The sequence below is a fragment of the Lemur catta genome, chromosome 7, assembly GCF_020740605.2.
Source record: "Lemur catta isolate mLemCat1 chromosome 7, mLemCat1.pri, whole genome shotgun sequence".
NCBI classification, from domain to species: domain Eukaryota; kingdom Metazoa; phylum Chordata; class Mammalia; order Primates; family Lemuridae; genus Lemur; species Lemur catta.
In genome coordinates this window covers 106,824,216-106,840,320 of record NC_059134.1, presented here as the reverse complement: position 1 = coordinate 106,840,320, position 16,105 = coordinate 106,824,216, and the positions used below count along the sequence as shown (strand labels likewise).

The 16,105-nt window shown below is 60.4% G+C and overlaps 1 protein-coding gene across 2 annotated transcripts; it reads left to right on the top strand.

Moving 5' to 3' along the window:
• The first annotated feature begins 1,898 nt into the window (after positions 1-1,898).
• On the top strand, positions 1,899-4,284 carry CDKN1C (cyclin dependent kinase inhibitor 1C). Of its 2 annotated transcripts, none has more exons than XM_045558461.1 (4): positions 1,899-2,047; positions 2,224-2,885; positions 3,366-3,504; positions 3,585-4,284. In XM_045558461.1, exons 2-3 carry the CDS (start codon positions 2,234-2,236, stop codon positions 3,497-3,499), a joined length of 786 nt encoding a protein of 261 aa, XP_045414417.1. In that variant the 5' UTR covers positions 1,899-2,047; positions 2,224-2,233; the 3' UTR covers positions 3,500-3,504; positions 3,585-4,284. The 2 variants fall into 2 exon arrangements, with proteins under 2 accessions (XP_045414417.1, XP_045414416.1); XM_045558460.1 differs by having other exon boundaries at positions 1,919-2,047; positions 3,590-4,284.
• Positions 4,285-16,105: the final 11,821 nt, after the last annotated feature.

Here is a 16,105-nt window from a genome sequence, read left to right as displayed (position 1 = left end):
CCTTCCCGGGCAGCTGGAACCTGGGCATCCTGCCCTTTGGGAGATCCCGGGCTATGCAGTCACCACTCCATGGCCCTGTGCTCGGGGTCCCCTGGGGAGGCCGTGAGTGGCACTAGGCCAGACAAGACCCTAAGACCCTGCCCCCTTCTGCCCCCGCACCCCTGCCAGTTGATACCAGCCCTGCTAGAGGGGTTCATGGTGTCTGGGGAGCCTCCTTCAGCTTTTCTTTATTTTCCTGAAGATAAAAATTGTGACACTGGTGCTTGTGGGAAATTTGGAATATAGCATACAGAGAAAAATAAAGAAATCCACATAAATCATTGCCTCTGGTCCCACCAAAAGAGCAGCCCTCACCCCGCCCCTCACCTGGGTTGACACCTAGTCCCGAGCCGGTTGCTCCCCTAACTTCAGCCCTCCTTCCCGGGGACTCAGAAGACCCCTCCACACCCACATCCTCATGTTACCATGGCACCCCACCACTGGGGTGTCCTGGAACCCACCAGACCTGGAGGGGGAGGCAGCCTGGTGGGGGTGGGTGGGCCTCACTTTTCCTCCCCTCCCAGAGGCTGCTCTCGCTGACTTGAGGCTCAGGCTTACCTGAGACAGGGGCTGAGAGCTCAGCGCTGTGCTGGACTCTCCCAGCAGGTGCCTGGCAGCCCCCTCCTCCTGGGCTGCTCCAGGCTCGGGCTCGTTGGAGGGGGCTCCAGGCATTTCCTGGGCCCCTGTCTCATGAAAGGCTGGGCCAAAAAGAAGGCAGCAGAAAATAAAGGCCTCTCTTGGTCTGGCCCCGCTGGGATAAGAGCTAAGGGGTGTTTGTGTGTGTGTGTGTGTGTGCCGCGCGCCCGCGCTCGGAGTGAGTGTGTGAAAGAGACAGACCAGGGTCTGCAGCAAGAGGGGCTGCAGGTGGGGGAGGGGCATGGTCCTTCTCTGTGACCTCAGGCAGGTCCCTCCCTTTATCCAGCACAACAGCCTCCGGCCAGCCGGGCAGGCAGTTCCCGGGCCTGGAGTGGCCTAGCACAAGCCTGAGGCGGGTGGGCACCCGGTCAGTGAGGTGACAGGCACAGCCGAGGGTGGGCTTGGCATGTTTCCCATCTACTGGGCAGGGTGGGCCCCTGAAGATCGCGGCTCCAGGCTCCGACTCCGGGGGGGCTGACGGCAGGCTCTCCAAGGTGTCCCCACGTCGCCCCTCGGGGAAAGAGTGGCGCTGAGCCCTGTGCCCCCTCGCGACGCCAGGGCCGTAGGGCTGGCAGGTGTGTCAGGGCTCCAGGTGCGCGGACCCCTCGCAGAGACACGAGCCCGGAGCAGCAGGCCGCGCGGGGGCAGCCGAAGACCCCGTCCCGCTCCCACCAGGCGGGCTGGCAGCGGCGGGTTAAAGCCCCGTCAGCTGGCGCAGGCGGCCCAATGGCAGCGCGGGCGGCGGGGCTGCGCCGGGGTCCGGCCCGGGCCGGGGGCGCGCTGAGCTGGCGGGATGCCGGCCCCGCCGCGCCGGGCCGAGGGGGGCGCCCGCGCCGCCGCCGCGCAGCCCCCGCCTGCAGACAAAGGAGCCGGCGGGGGGCGGGCGCGGGGGGATGGGGCGAGGGGGCGGGGCGTCGCGGTGTCACGTTACCGCCCGCGGCGCCCTTTAACTCGAGCCCCGCCCCGCTCACCGCCCCCTTCCCCGGCTACAGCGCGCCGGCTGCGCGGCCGCCAATCAGCCGGCCGCCCCGGCCCGCCCCGTGGGTGTGCGCGCGGCCAATGGGCGGTGCGCGGGGGCCGGGCGGCCGGCGGGGCGGGGGCAGCGCGGCGCCGGCCAATCGCCGCCGTGTTGTTGAAACTGAAAATACTACATTATGCTAATCGCGGCGGGGCTCGCGCGCGCGGGGGAGGTGGGGTCCGGAGTATAAAGGGGGCGCGGGCGGGCTGGGCGTTCCACAGGCCAAGTGCGCTGTGCTCGAGGGGTGCCGGCGGGGCCAGAGGGAGCGAGCAGGCAGGCACCGAGGGGGCGCGGCTGCCGGCCGGACGAGACGGGCGAACCGGACGCGGGAGCAGTCCAGGACCAGACAGCCAGGTAGCCGCCGTGCCCGCCCTCCCGCCGCGTCCCTTTGCAATCGCAGTCTGGTCGCGCGGGGTCTCCCCTGCTCCCGGCCTCCGCCCTCCTTCTCTCCTCTCCCTCTCGCTCTCCTCTCCTCTCTCGCCGCCCGGCTTCGCGCAGCCCCCAGCCACGTCCGACGCGTACCTCCGCAGCACATCCACGATGGAGCGCCTCGTCGCCCGTGGGACCTTCCCTATCCTTGCGCGCACTAGCGCCTGCCGCAGCCTCTTCGGGCCCGTGGACCACGAGGAGTTGAGCCGGGAGCTGCAGACCCGCCTGGCCGAGCTGAACGCCGAGGACCAGAACCGCTGGGACTACGACTTCCAGCAGGACGTGCCGCTGCGGGGCCCTGGACGCCTGCAGTGGACCGAGGTGGACAGCGACTCCGTGCCTGCATTCTACCGCGAGACGGTGCAGGTGGGGCGCTGCCGCCTGCTGCTGGCGCCCCGGCCCGTCCCGGTCGCCGTGGCTGTCAGCCCGCCCCCTGAGTCGCCGGCCGCTGAGTCCCTCGACGGCCTCGAGGAGGCGCCGGAGCAGTCGCCCAGCGACCTGGCCCCGGCGCCCACCCCGCCCCCGGCCCCGGCCCCGGCCCCGGCCCCGGCCGCGGCCTCGGCCCCGGCCCCGGCCCCGGCCCCGGCCCCAGATGCGGCGCCTCTAGATAGCGCCGAGCAGGGTGCGAACCAGGCGCAGCGCAGCCAGGAGCCTCTTGCCGACCAGCTGCTCTCGGGGATTTCGGGACGTCCCGCGGCCGGCACCGCTGCCGCCAGCGCCAACGGCGCCGCGATCAAGAAGCTGTCCGGGCCTCTCATCTCCGGTGAGCCCCGCGCGGCCCCGCCCCGGCCCGGCCCCGCTTTGTCCGGCCGGCCGGTCTCCCCAGCCCTCGGGGGCCTCGCTCCGTTCCCGCCTCCTCCCGTGGCATTAAAGGGCCCGCGGCGCTCAGGGCGCGGCTGCGCCCGCGCCCGCCTCCCCGCCCCGCTGTTGTGCTCTCGGGCGGCTCGCGCGGGAGGGAGGGGAGGAGGAGTCCCGGCCGCGACCCCCTGGGAGCGCGGTCTTCGCCCCAAGACGCGGGAGACCCTCCCCGGGCGCGGCCGGGTGCGGTGAGCGCGGCGCGGAGGGGGTTAAGCACGGCAGCGGCCCCGGGGGGCTTGGCCGCGGGACAAGGGGAAATGCTTACACAGCACATTGCGCGGCGACGTAAACAAAGCTGACCCGCCGCGGACCTCGGCGCGGGCGGGGACGGCGCCCCCACCCCGCCGGCCCCGCCCCGACCGGCCGCGCGCGCTGTCGCCCGCAGATTTCTTCGCCAAGCGCAAGAGATCTGCGCCCGAGACCAAGTCTTCGAGCGATGTCCCCGCAGGGTGTCCCTCTCCTAGCGCCGCTGCTGGGGTGGGTGCGGCGGAGCAGACTCCGCGCAAGAGGCTGCGATGAGCTAGGTGAGTACGTCGCACCTGGGGCGGAGGGGCCAGCCCGCAGGGTCCCCGCTGTCCTTGCTCACCAAGCCTTCTCCCCGCAGTTTAGAGCCCAAAGAGCCCCGAGGGAACCTGCCGGGGCAGCGGACGTAGGAAGAGCGCTGGGCCTCGGCTGGGACCGTTCATGTAGCAGCAACCGGCGGCAGCTGCCGCAGAGCAGCGTTCGGTTTTGTGTTTAAAGTTTGAAAACTGTGCAATGTATTAATAACGTCTTTTTATATCTAAATGTATTCTGCACGAGGAGTACACTGGTCCCAAGGTGTAAAGCTTTAAGAGTCATTTATATAAAATGTTTAATCTCTGCTGAAACTCAGTGCAAAAAAAAAAAGAAAAAAGAAAAAAAAAAGGAAAAAATAAAAAAAACCATGTATATTTGTACAAAAAGTTTTTAAAGTTATACTAACTTATATTTTCTATTTATGTCCAGGCGTGGACCGCTCTGCCACGCAATAGCTCGGTTATTGGTTATGCCAAAGGCACTATCTACCACCCGCATCCCGTTATTGACAAATGTAAATTTATTTTTATAGCGGACTCTGGGGAAAAGGGTCGCTCACCAGCTGTAGCTGCCGTACATGCCCACCTAGCTTGCAGTCTCTTCGCGCTTTCGCTATCTCTCTTATTATTATTGTGTTTATTTTAAACTTGAAGACAAATCTGTTGAAATGGTTCCTGAGCCGTCTGTACCACTGCCCCGGCCCCTCGTCCGCCGGGTTCTAAATAAAGAGGCCGAAAAATGCTGCACTCCCCCTCCCCCTCCGTCTGTTTGTGCTTGTACACTTCTCGGGCTCCCTTCTGCTGTACCCCAAAAGCTGGGTTGCTAGAACACAGGGCAGAGCGGGCAAAAGCAGCAGCTCTGCAGGGGCAGCCCCAGTCTGCTTTCTATCACGTCTGTCCAGGACGGAGGGGGCTTCTCGTGGCCGGTCTGGCCAAGCCCACCTGCCCCAGACCCCTCAGCTAGTGAGGGGCACCCCACCCCGCCTGCATGTGTCACCCCACCCCGTGTGCCAGGCTTCGTGCAGCCTCTGACCTGCCCTTGTCAAAGAAACCACCTACATCCTGGCCACATCTGGCATCTTAGGGTTGAGGATGCGCTTGGGGGGCATATGGGGGGAGGGTGGGGAGCAGGGCTCTGGGGGGTGCCTGCTGGGGCTTGGCCAAGGCAGACCCACCCCTGCCGACTCCTTCAGACCCTGCACAAGGTGCAGCCCCCACTGCTCGGGGTGCCCAGCTTCATGGGCCACCAGACTGCAGTGTTCAAGACCTAGTTGCACCCGCAGTGGGGGAGGGGCAACCTCAAGGCCCATGGGGGGAGGGGGAGGGGGAGGGGCCGGGACCAGGAGTGGGTGGGGAGCAGTGGGCTCTGGCGCGAGGCTTGGTGGAGGCATTGGAGGCTGCATGCACGCTGCACACTTGCCCTGTCGCCACACTGGTCTCCTGGTTTCAAAGTGCCCCTTTTAGTCAAAAAGGATAGGTTTATTTTTTTTATAGCTGACCTATAAACCTCTGAAAATTATGGCTTACAATGGAAAGGGTGACGTAAAACAGCAAAAACAGAACGGCTAGCAGTATTTTTGCTGGTGCCTTGGGCCAGGAGAAGAACTGGGGGACCTCACGGGGCCACACGTAACCGGCACACACTTTCTCCACCCGTCAGGGGCAAAGCGGGGCTCAGGGCGAGATTTTCGGGATGCGTTTAGACATATAATTAACTAGTCTTCTCCCAACTGCCTGGGATGGGGGGAGGAGAGAGCCAGGCCTGGCCCCAAGGCCCCGGTGCCACCAGCGGCCCTCGCCTGATGGTAAAGGAGGAATTAGACCTTCACGGCCTGACGTCAGACTTCAAACCTCTCCTCTCAGGAGAAACTCCGCTGCATCCGCCTCTGTGGCCAGGACAAAGTCCTTTCCTCTCTGAGATGGAGGAGGGTGGGCACCTTCCGCCACGGGCCGGGGAGGTGTGAGCCGGGTTGAGGCTGGCCAGGTGCCTGGCGGGCAGTCGGTGGGGCGAGAGGTGACCGAGTGTGGCTGGGGAGGGGCCTTGCCCCCCCACAGACATACCTGCTGCAAAGGCCTCTCCTGCAGGCGCGGGTGGCCAAGTGTCTGCACTTGGCTTTGTTTCTCACAGCCCTGGTCTCTGGGCACAGGGACCTGGGGGTACACCCCGCTGGGGAGCTCTGATAATAACAACCACAGCGACAGCCACAGCCACCAAGCGTGGGCCGTGTGGCTTTTCTCCGTGCCAGGTGTGTGCTGAGCAGGATTCGTCTTTGGTGAGATCCTACCAGCAAGGTGCCGCCATGTTCCCCATGTGTCTCAGGAGGACACAGTGCAACCCACCTGAGGTCACACCACTGACCTTGGCCGGACCAGGGGTTTGGACTGGTGAGCTCTGGGGCCTGGCCTGGAAACCACCGTGCAATCCCGTCCCCTGGACCAGGCTGGGAAGACAAATGGTCACTCTGTTGGGCTCCAGATCAATAAAGCAGTGACAGGCAGGGTGCTGCTGGGGAGGGGTTGCCCTGGCAGTGGTGGTGGGGGGCTTGGGGAAGCCACACAGCAGCCAGGCAGGGTCCTGGGGAGGAAGGGTGAGTCGTCGGTGAGGCAGGGGAGATGAGGTCAGCGGGGAGGGAGCTGCTGGGGTCTGCCCTGGCGCCAGGGGCCTCGGCCGGCCTGGCCCGCATGTCAGGCCAGCACACATGCTGACACGTTATTCCACGGCAAAGCGCTGTTTGGGGTGTGCCTGCCTGGCCTCCCCCTTCCCTGTTCTGTCCTACTGGGCCTCATGGGCTGGGGTCAAAGGCTGACTGTTGTCTGTAGGCAGTGGGACATCCTGGAGGGACTGAAGCAACGGATGACAGGAGCCTCTGGAGGCTGCTGGATGGAGAGAGGAAGGGCCGAGGGTCCAGGAGGATGTGACGGTCCTGGCAGAGGCGCTGGGTTTGGCACATATTCCAAGAGCCTCTAGCATGCCAGGCTGTGCTCAGGCACCAGAGATGCTGCAATGAATAGGCACCTGACTCCCTGTCCCAGGGGCTGTCTCTGTCTGGGGGGGGGGGGTGACATAATTATACCTAGTAAGTGAGCTATAGCACACACACAGGTGGTGTCAGGGGTAAACAGAGCTGAGCAGCGGGCTTCTGTTGAAAGCGGGGCATGCCAGGAAGCCCCTCCTCCAGCTCGCAGCGGTGACACGGGGACAGACTGGTCTGGCAGAGAAAACAGCCAGTGCAAAGGCCCTGAGGCTGGGGCATCCATGGGATAGGAAGCCAGAGGGCCTGGAGGTGGGGTTGGGGGAGCTGTGAGATGTACTCAGTGGGGGGACTGGGGCCTGCGGATGGATTGAGGGGAGTCTAAGAAGCAAGTACCAGGAGGGCTCTGAGGGCCGGCGTGAAGGGCGCCATTCTCAGAGCCCAGGGAGTCTGCCCAGAGGAGGGAAGGAGAGCAAAGGGCGGAAGCCCTTCTTCTGGACGGACTGCAGTTCAGGCCACCCCTGCCCTGCAGACATGTGTTGGTTCTGTCAACAGCCCTGCCGACGGGGCGTCAGCGCCCAGGTTGCAGGGGCCACAGAGGCAAAGCCACATGCCCAGGGTCACTCCCTGCTAAAGCGCCAGCCCAGGCCTAGCCCAGCTGGCGTCCCATGGTGTCTTACGAGCACTGCTTTGTTTCTTATTTTTTGATTCCATGTTATTAACTGAAGTCCACAGTTTATGTTAGGGTTCACTCTTGGTCTTGTCCATTCTGTGGGTCTGGACAAATACTGACCTGTGTGCACCATCCCCGAATGGTACAGGAGCGTATCACTGCCCTAAATCCCTCCGTGCTCTACCTCCCCCCTCTCCCCGCCCCCAGCCCCTGGCGAGCCCTGGTCCCTTCAGCGTCACCATAGTTTTGTCTTCTCTAGGATGTCACAGGGTTGCACTCATACCGCATGTAGCCCTTTCAGATTGGCTTCTTTCACGCAGCAATGTGTATTTAATGTTCCTCCATGTCTTGCCACAGCTTGATAGCTCATTTCTGTTCAGCGCTGAATAATATTCCACTGTCCGATGCACCACAGTTTATTCATTCACCTGCTGAAGGCTGTCTTGGTTGCTTCCCCGTTTGGACAATTATAAATAGAACTGCTGTGAACATCTAGGTGCAGGTTTTTGTGTGGATGCAAGTTCTTACCTCGTTTGGGCAAAGGAATGCAATTGCTGGATCATATGTTAAGAATACTTTTAGTTTTGTAAGAAACCACCACACTGTCTTCCAAAGTGGCTGCACCATTTCGTAGTCTCAGCAGCAGGGGTGAGAGTTCTGGCTGAAGAGCACTGTTTTTCAAATGCTTCTCATCTGTAGATCACACCAGCCACCCAGTTCAGGTGAATCAAAAACCAAAAACCTCTTCACAATTTGGACATGACAAGGACAAAGCATAATTAAAAACGAGCAGTATGACCATGGTACAGGAGGAAGAGCCCGGGCTACTGGGTCAGTTTCTCGTCTAGCCGGCCTGTGGCACGTTGTTTCAGTGTCCAGGTATTTGCTACATGGCCTTGCAGGAGGACTCTGCGTCTCCGGTGGGTTGATATCAGACAGGGCCACATGGCTGGCTCTGGCCAGTGAAATGTGACTGAGGTGACACGTGCCATTGCTGAGCAGAGCCTGTCAAAGCCAGCGGTCCTCCATTTTGTCCCACTGGGAGACCAGTGAGAGGTCAGAGAGGGGCTGAGGGGTGGAGCACAGCCACAGCCTGCCAGCAGAGGGCTTGTCACGGCGAGTGAGAAACACTCCACGCTTGGTGTAAGGCCCCTGAGAGTTTGGGGCTTGTTTGTTACACAGCATAATGTAAACTGAGCTGACAGATGCAGTTTCTTTGAAAAATCTCAACTCACTGTTAGCAGTTTTTAGGAATGACAACAGGACCTTGTGGCATTTTAAGTTGTTCTGGGTACTTGGACATGTGTCCAGAAATTATGCAGAGCCTTCTCCCTGAGAGCTGCTCCATTGAGCCGATCACATTTAAAGGCTCCTGGCAGTGTGTGGGCACTGGGCCCTCCCTGTGGTTACCGTCTGCTCTGCCGTAGTGTGGTACGTGTGTTAACAACTGTCCAGTAACGCATCTCATTTTTTTCTTTGATGTGGGAAGAGAATTATCCTGATTTGGGAAAGGGTCAAAGTCTCAGAGATTGAGCTATTCGCCGCCCTACAGTGTGGCATACTTAGGAAATCCCAATTGCTTATTCTGAAAGTTAAAACTCGTAGTATTTGGGCCCTGCAGTGGGCATTTTAAGGGCAGTTGAGATACTGATTACACCACCAGGATGTGCTCCATGGGCAAGAGGAGCAAAAAATGGAAATGGCCTCCGGTGGCCTTATGGCATCAGGAAGAAATGCTGTGGTCACAGCTGTTGCTGGGAAGCCCCCAGGTCTTTGTCCTCAGGGCTGGCCTGCTTCAGCCTCATAGCTGTGTGGCACTACCCCCCTCAGCCCCAAGTTACAGCCACTATGTACTGCTCAAGACCGGGGCATAAAGTCAGGTGTGGACTGGCAGCAGTACCTTCTCTTCTGTTAGCATGATAACACCTGTTCTAATTATCTCTTGCCAAGTAAAAAACTATCCCAATACTTTGTGGCTTAAAACAATGGTTTCATTTATACCTATGATTATATGCGTCAGGAATCTGGGAAGAGTTGGCAGGGTAGCTTGGTTCTGCGTTACGGGGTGTCAGCTAGGGTAGTTGGATCCGGGTTGGAGGATCAACTTCCATGATGGCTTACGTCCCTGCCTGCCAGGGCCCTGCAGGCCGCCACCTGGGGGCCTCACCTCCTTTTCACATGGCTTCCTCCATAGGCCTGCTTGGGCTTCCTGACAGCATGGCAGCTGGGTTCCAAGAGAAAGTGTTCCCAGAGACCCTGGAGGAAGCAGCAGAGCTTCCAGAAACCTGGTCTTAGAAGCTGTGCAGCATCTTGTCTGCCTCATCTGATTAATTGAGTGAGCTACTGAGGCCAGCCCACGTTCCGTGGAGGGGACTTAGACTTTGCTTCTCAGCGGGGCACGTGGCAAAGAGCGTGCAGCCATCGTGGCCCCATGCCCTTGCCAGCAGTGCCCAGCCCTGGGGATCACTGAAATCCAGCATTTCGGGACTCGCAGAACAATTGTTACCTAAATTCAAAAGAAAAACAACATTTTTCTCCTTCTAGCATGGATTTTCAGTAATAAAGAGAATAAAAAATCATTGAACACTTTTGCTTGTGTTTGAACTGACCAAGTGCCGGGAGTGGCTCTCTGCTTGGCACCTTAGGAAGATGTGGGTGCAGGTGAGGGCAGAGAGCCGTGGGGACATGGCAGAAAGGACCCGTCACCCCCAAGGCCACTGAGATGCTGCCCCGAAAACACCTGATAGGGACATTTGCCAACAGCCTTTCTGCCTTCTTTTATTGCATGCTTGTACACAATGTATGTGTGCACTGAATATGCATAAGTAATGTGTACACATATCATACACACAACACATACGTATACGTGTGCATATATATGTATATTCCTCTCTCTCCGTTAACTTTGTATTTGGTATTAAATGTTTTCAGCAATATGTACTAGCATCACTTACATTTCCTTAAAAGCCTGCTTACGGAAATTGCCGCGCGCACACACACACAATTCAGCAGAACAGCACAGTGAGCTCCGCGTGCTCCCCGGGCAGCCTCGACAACCATCACCGTGTCCCCAGTCTTGTCCTACTTCGCACCCCAACTTTTACTTTTTATTTTTTTCTGGAGCGTTTTAAAGCTGCTCCCAGCCCTCCCACCTGCAGATTCTCACTCAGGGTGACTCAGGCAGGTGTCACTCCCGTCAGGTTGTCCTGGAAAGCGTGCCTTCTTGCGCTTTCTCACTCCACAATACTGCTGGGCTCCAGGGAAGGCCCTGGCTACGTTTGGAAATGCCACGGAACCACTGCTGGGCTCATGCCACCATCTGGCCAAGTCTCTTAAGAGACCATGCACCTGGAACGAGTCCAGTGACAACCTGGGTCCAGTGTCACGGTTGGTGCACGGTCCCCGCACATAGGCAACATCCCACATTCACCCTGGAATCCTGACGGGTCGGTATGTGACTGCTTTGCTGAGCCTCTTTGGAGCCATTGGTCTATTTGGGGACTTGAACAGGGAAATGCCACACATGCAAACGATAACACACAGGCAGTCCCTCAGCCACGCTGGCTCGCCCTTTGGGAGACAACAGGTTACAGACTCGTGGTCTGTGTGTGAACAAAACTCACCTTTCCTCCTTCCCTTGAAACTGCCACCTTCCTGTGGCTACTTGCCCTGTGGTCTGATGGTCTGGGGTGTCCCCATGCAGCCACTGGGTGGTCTTGGGGGCCTGTGGGCAGGAGCTTGGGTCAGAGGGTGGCTGGCTTGTGGCTGACAGGTAGAAAACACACAGGGATTCTGGACCAGCCCAGCTCAGCCCCGGAAGGGTGGAGCCCAGCCTGGAGCAGGGCGGGGCGGGGTGCTGTGACCAGCACTGGGCGTCTTTCTGTCTCCCGTTCTAGACCGCTCCCTTCTCGCTGGGGTCTGACTCTCTCTCCACTGGTCCGTCCACAGCGGGGAGACATCCAGGGTAAAGAAGCCCCTCTCTGGGCCTCGGTTTCCCCCTCTGAAGGGGAGCACGGGACAGCAGAGTCTCTGAGGGCCTGCCTGAGGGGCTCCGGGGCCAACGGCCTTTGGGTTTACGAGGTTTGTCTGTGGGTTGAAACCTGCCCCCGGCCTCTGCCATTTGTCCAGACTCTGCTGCTCTTGCTCGGTGCTGGCCTTGTCCCTGCACCTGCCTGGACTGAGGCTTGGAAGACAGGGTAGGAGGGAGCCGCGTCCCCACCCCCTGGTGCTCTGGGGGCTTTCATTTTGACAGCCACATGGGGTTTTATCAGCCCGCCCCAGCACTTCACTCTCAGTCCCGGGAAGGAGCACGTGGTCAGAGGACAGGGCCTTACAGAAGGGCGTGGCGGAGCTGGAACCGTGGAGGCTGGAAGGAAAGACATCCGCAACCCGGGGCGCTGGTCTGAACGTGTCCCCTCCAAAATTCATGTGCTGAAACTTAGTGGCCAATGTGACAGTATGAAGAGGTGGGGACTTTAGGAGGTGAGCAGGTCATGGGGGTTACTCACTGCTGAGTGGGATTAAGGCCCTCGGAGAAGAGGCTTCACTAAGCACCCGCTTGCTCACGACCGGGCGCCCGATGGAAGCAGGGGGCCCCCACCGGACAGCAGCCCCGCCGGCAGCTTGACTTTGGGCTTCCCAGCCTCTGAAACTGTGAGACGTGAATCTCTGCTCTTTATAAATTACCTGGTCTCAGGTGTTTTGGAGCAGCAGAAACAGACTAAGACACCTGGCGTCCTCCGCCCGAGGCTACCAGCCTGGCGCCTCTGTGCAGGGAGCCCGGCTTCCCCCAGGGACCACTGCGCTGCGGTGGGCAAGCTGACCCACCCTGCGGCCAGGACGGACGTTGCCAGGGCCTGGTCCCCAAGGAGGAGTCTTTGTTCCGACAAAGCCAGCGCCCGTCTCCTGTTTTCCTGTGTGAATGTCTCTCAAAGCTGGTGCCTTGTGTGCCTCGCTGCTGCCCGGTCTGCAGCTCGGAGTCGCTCTGAGACGCTGCCATTGGCTCCTGCAGAGCCATGTGCCCAAACCAGAGGGAGAGCGGGAGAGAGGGGGACAGGGAGACAGGAAAAGAGGGGGGAGGAGAGGAGGGAGGAAGGGAGGGAGAAAGGAAAGAGAGAGGGAGGAAGGAGGAAAGACATACCAATTGAATTCTGTCAAATGACTGGACTCTCTGAGAACTTGTTTTCCTTTCAGTGGCTCACTTAGGGGGTTTCTTCCTCAGTTTCTCATCTGCTGCTTTGGGGTCTCGAGGGGCCAGGCTTGGGGAGAAGACGCCAGCCCTGTGCTCTGCCGGGCTCCTCCAGGCTTCTGGGTGCCGGGGTTCTGGGGGCTCTCCCTGGGCCCTCTCATACCTCGCTTGGCGCATCCCACCCAAGGCCACTGAAAAGGGAACAGTGACAGAAAAATAAAGAGTGCAGGTCTCCAGGAAGACCCACGGGAGGGCTGGGGCCTCCTCGTGGGAACAGGGTTGGAGCTCTGAGGGAGGCCTCTCCCGGGAGCCCCAGGAAAGAAGGTGGGGAAGGTGGGAGGAAATTGAGTCGGTGGTGGCTGCTGGGAGGACGGAATCCTGTCAAACTGGCGTCCGGGCGGGGCACGGAGGAGCAGACCAGCCACGCAGCCACCGCGGGCTGGGGCCCGGAGTCACCCGAGGTCAGAAATGCCCAAGCAGGAAATGAGATGCAACTTGTAAAAGACATCAAAGGAAATGGAAAAACATTCTTCTAATATGTCAGGGAGGCTGGAGGAAGGAGGGGGAATGCTCCCTTTATTAGGGGACTGGGGAGGGGGCGATAAGAGATGGCACTGGACGGCCAGAAGTAATTAAAATCCAAAGTGCCAGACACCTGGGGGCGGGAACAAGGACCCCCCTGCAGCCCAGAGGCCCAAGGAGCCCGCTGAGAGTCCCCAGAGGAGCACGGGGACAGGGGGCCGAGAGGCTCGGCCCCGAGCAGGCCCAGGGCGTGCAGTCTTGCAGGGTGCACCCTGCAGGCAGCCAGCACCCGCTGGTCTTGGCAGAGGCCTGGGGGCTGAATGAACGCCTTTCCTGGAGGAAAATCCCAGCGGGGTCGGTGAGCCAACACGTGACGATCCACAGGGCATTGAGTTGCCAACCGGCTCCTTCCAGAGAGGAGCAGTGTGTCCACGCCGAGGGACGCTGCTGCACGGGGAAGGGGTGGCCTCGAGGTCCCCCTCGTCGGTAGCCAGGCTCAGCCTGCCTCTCTACACAGGTCCGGCCCATCTCCGGTGCCTGCCTGGGGTTGGCTGTTGGAAGTGGGGCCCTTCTCCCTGCCTCCTGCTCCTCAGGAAACCTCTGGATGGCTGCACCCCAAGGCGAGCCTACCCCAGGCCTGTGTGCACCCCAGGCGGCCTCACAGTGCCCACGCGGTGCCTCCTAGCAGCTCTGGAGCACTTCCTGCCCGGCCCAGCCATGGCTTCCACCCTCCAAGGAGCAGATTCCTTTATTCCAAGAGGAAGTTGGTGCTGGGCACACGTGGGAGCCTCCAGACAGCCGTGAACTCAGGCCCTGAGTGTGTCCCTCCCGGCTCAGCCCAGGCTCTGAACCGGAAGTGGGTGGAGGTGGAGGCGTCCTGGGCCTGGCACCCAGGATGGCCAGGGCTGCGTGGCTTCCACTAGCAACAGTCGCCTCAGGTGGCAAATGGGGCTACGAGGAACCCTGCAGCAGCCCTGGGGGCGGGCTTGTTTGTCCCAGGCCCCGGGGGAGCCAGGGCGAGCCTGTTCCTTGCAGAGCAGAGCTTTCCTGGCTCCCAGGACTGTAAACAGAAGCAACAGTAACGACTGGGGTTCAAAAGTTCAAGACTCTGGTTCAAAGGCGGCCGGAGTGGACGCCCTGAGCCCGGCGACGGGTGGGTAGGTGCGCACCCCGCAGGGGGCCGGTGGCGGTGGGCGCTGGCCACCCGAGGGAGGCCAGGCGCGGCTCGTGGCGTCGTGGTCGTCGTGGTCGCCGTCGGGGAGCGCGGGCAGCTGTGCGCAGGCGGGAGGGAGCGCGGCGCCCGGCCCTGCCCGAGACGGCCGGAGCCTCCCCCTCCCGGCCGGCCGCAGCGCTCAGCTCGCCGGTCCGTGGGGAGGGGCGGGAAGGCAGCTGGACCCGGCGCGATTTATGGGCCTTTCAGGCGAGCAGGTGCCTCCTCGGGCCGCCCATTGTCTCGCCGGCCTCACAATGGGCCGGGGCTGCTGCAGCCGCAGTGCCGGCCCCCGCCGCGGCCCGCACGGGCGCCACGGCCCCGGGCGACGCGAGAGCCGGGCCGCGCCGCCGCCCGCGCCAGTCATCGCCGGGCCGCGGGAGCGCCCCGTGCGCCCTTCGTGCGTCCTGCGCGCGCCGGCCCGGCTGGCCCGCGGGGACCCCGCGTGCGCCCGAGCGCCCGCGTCCTGCGCCGTCGGGCACCGGCTCTGCCCGGCTGCCAGGGCCCGCGCCGCCGCGTCGCGGTCGCACACAGGGGCCCATTCTTCCCGGCTCCGCGCAACCATATGGCAAATCCGCGTCGACACAGCAGCCCCCCGCTCATTCAGGCGCAGAATGTCCCGCAACAGGGAACAATCACAACTCTGTTCCCGTCTATTATGGATGCGAACGGGGCGAGAAAAAAAAATCATTTAACTCCAAGAGATAGCCAGCTAATTAGCAACCATATGTGAGCCCGGATTCAAAGCGATGCGAGGAGTTCATTCTGAGTCAGGCGACTTTATTAGGTATAGAAGACAGATGTCCCGACAGCCCACGCATCACAGAAAATCGTGTCGGGGAGTTCTTGAAATGTCCGGGAGAGCTCTTTAAATATTAAAGACCCAGCCCGCTGATGGACTGGGCCCGGGTCCTCTGGGATCGCCAGGCCCCAGGAGCAGGACTTAGCAACTGTGACACTGGCAGACGATGGCCCGACTGGCCCGGGGAGGGTCCCTCCTCCTCCTTCCTCCCCTCGGACTCAGACCCTGTCCACTCAGGTGCTCTGGGGGCCCAAGGAAGAACAAAGGGAACTAACTCCTGTACGCATTGACTGCCCGTTAGGCTGTACGGCCTGCATGGGCCAGCGAATGGCTCTGTTGGGGCATCCAGTCCCTCGTTTGCCCCAAGGAAGGAACTTAGAACCAAGCTGCCTGGGGAAGTGTCTGGGTACACGGGCCCAGCCGGCGCCCAGCGGGCCGTGCGTCCAGTAGGTCTTCCTTTGGAGGGGACAGAATGAGTGAATGAACGAGGGAATGAATGATCCAGTGTGGCAGCCAACCCAACCATGAAAATCCCTCGGGGCTGGGTGGGCGTGGGGGCAGTTGTGGAAGGTACACTCTCCTGATTTCTGTCCCGAGAAAGGAGCCTGTGGCCATGAGGCTCTGCTTCTTTGAGGAAGGAAAACGGAAAGCTCGTTAGAGAGAGAAAAAAACTTTCTCTGTTTTCCATGCAATGCAATTATGTTCCAGCTTTTTCTCCGTGTTATTCTTTTAAGCCAAATGTCTGAATAAAAGGATTATTCCCCCGCCCTCCCCCCCAGGACGGCCTGTGCGGCTGGGCTCGCAGGCGGGGCGCTGCTGGGGAGATTAACTGCAGCCCGTGGCTTCCGCATTTCTTCTGTGAAAATAAGTGAGGTCAGCTGCCATTCAATTGTCCAAGCATATATATTTGAAAATTTAAATATTTGAATCAAAGGGAAAAGGGGAATTTGCATTTGTGCCCAATGCGACGAGCGAGTCCCCGAACGCCGCACAATGGGGACGTTTCAGTCGGAATGAATTGTCTCCTCGCGGGAGGATTCTGTATAAAGGCAGCCAGTGCTTTCTCTTTTGTTTTCTTTTGCTTTTGTTTTGTGTTGTGTGTTTTTCTTTCCTCTTGCCCCGCTCCAATCCAGGAGGGTGTTTTCTGAAACTTGGTGACTGACTTTGGTTTTGAGGACATAAAGAAACATGGAAAAACTCC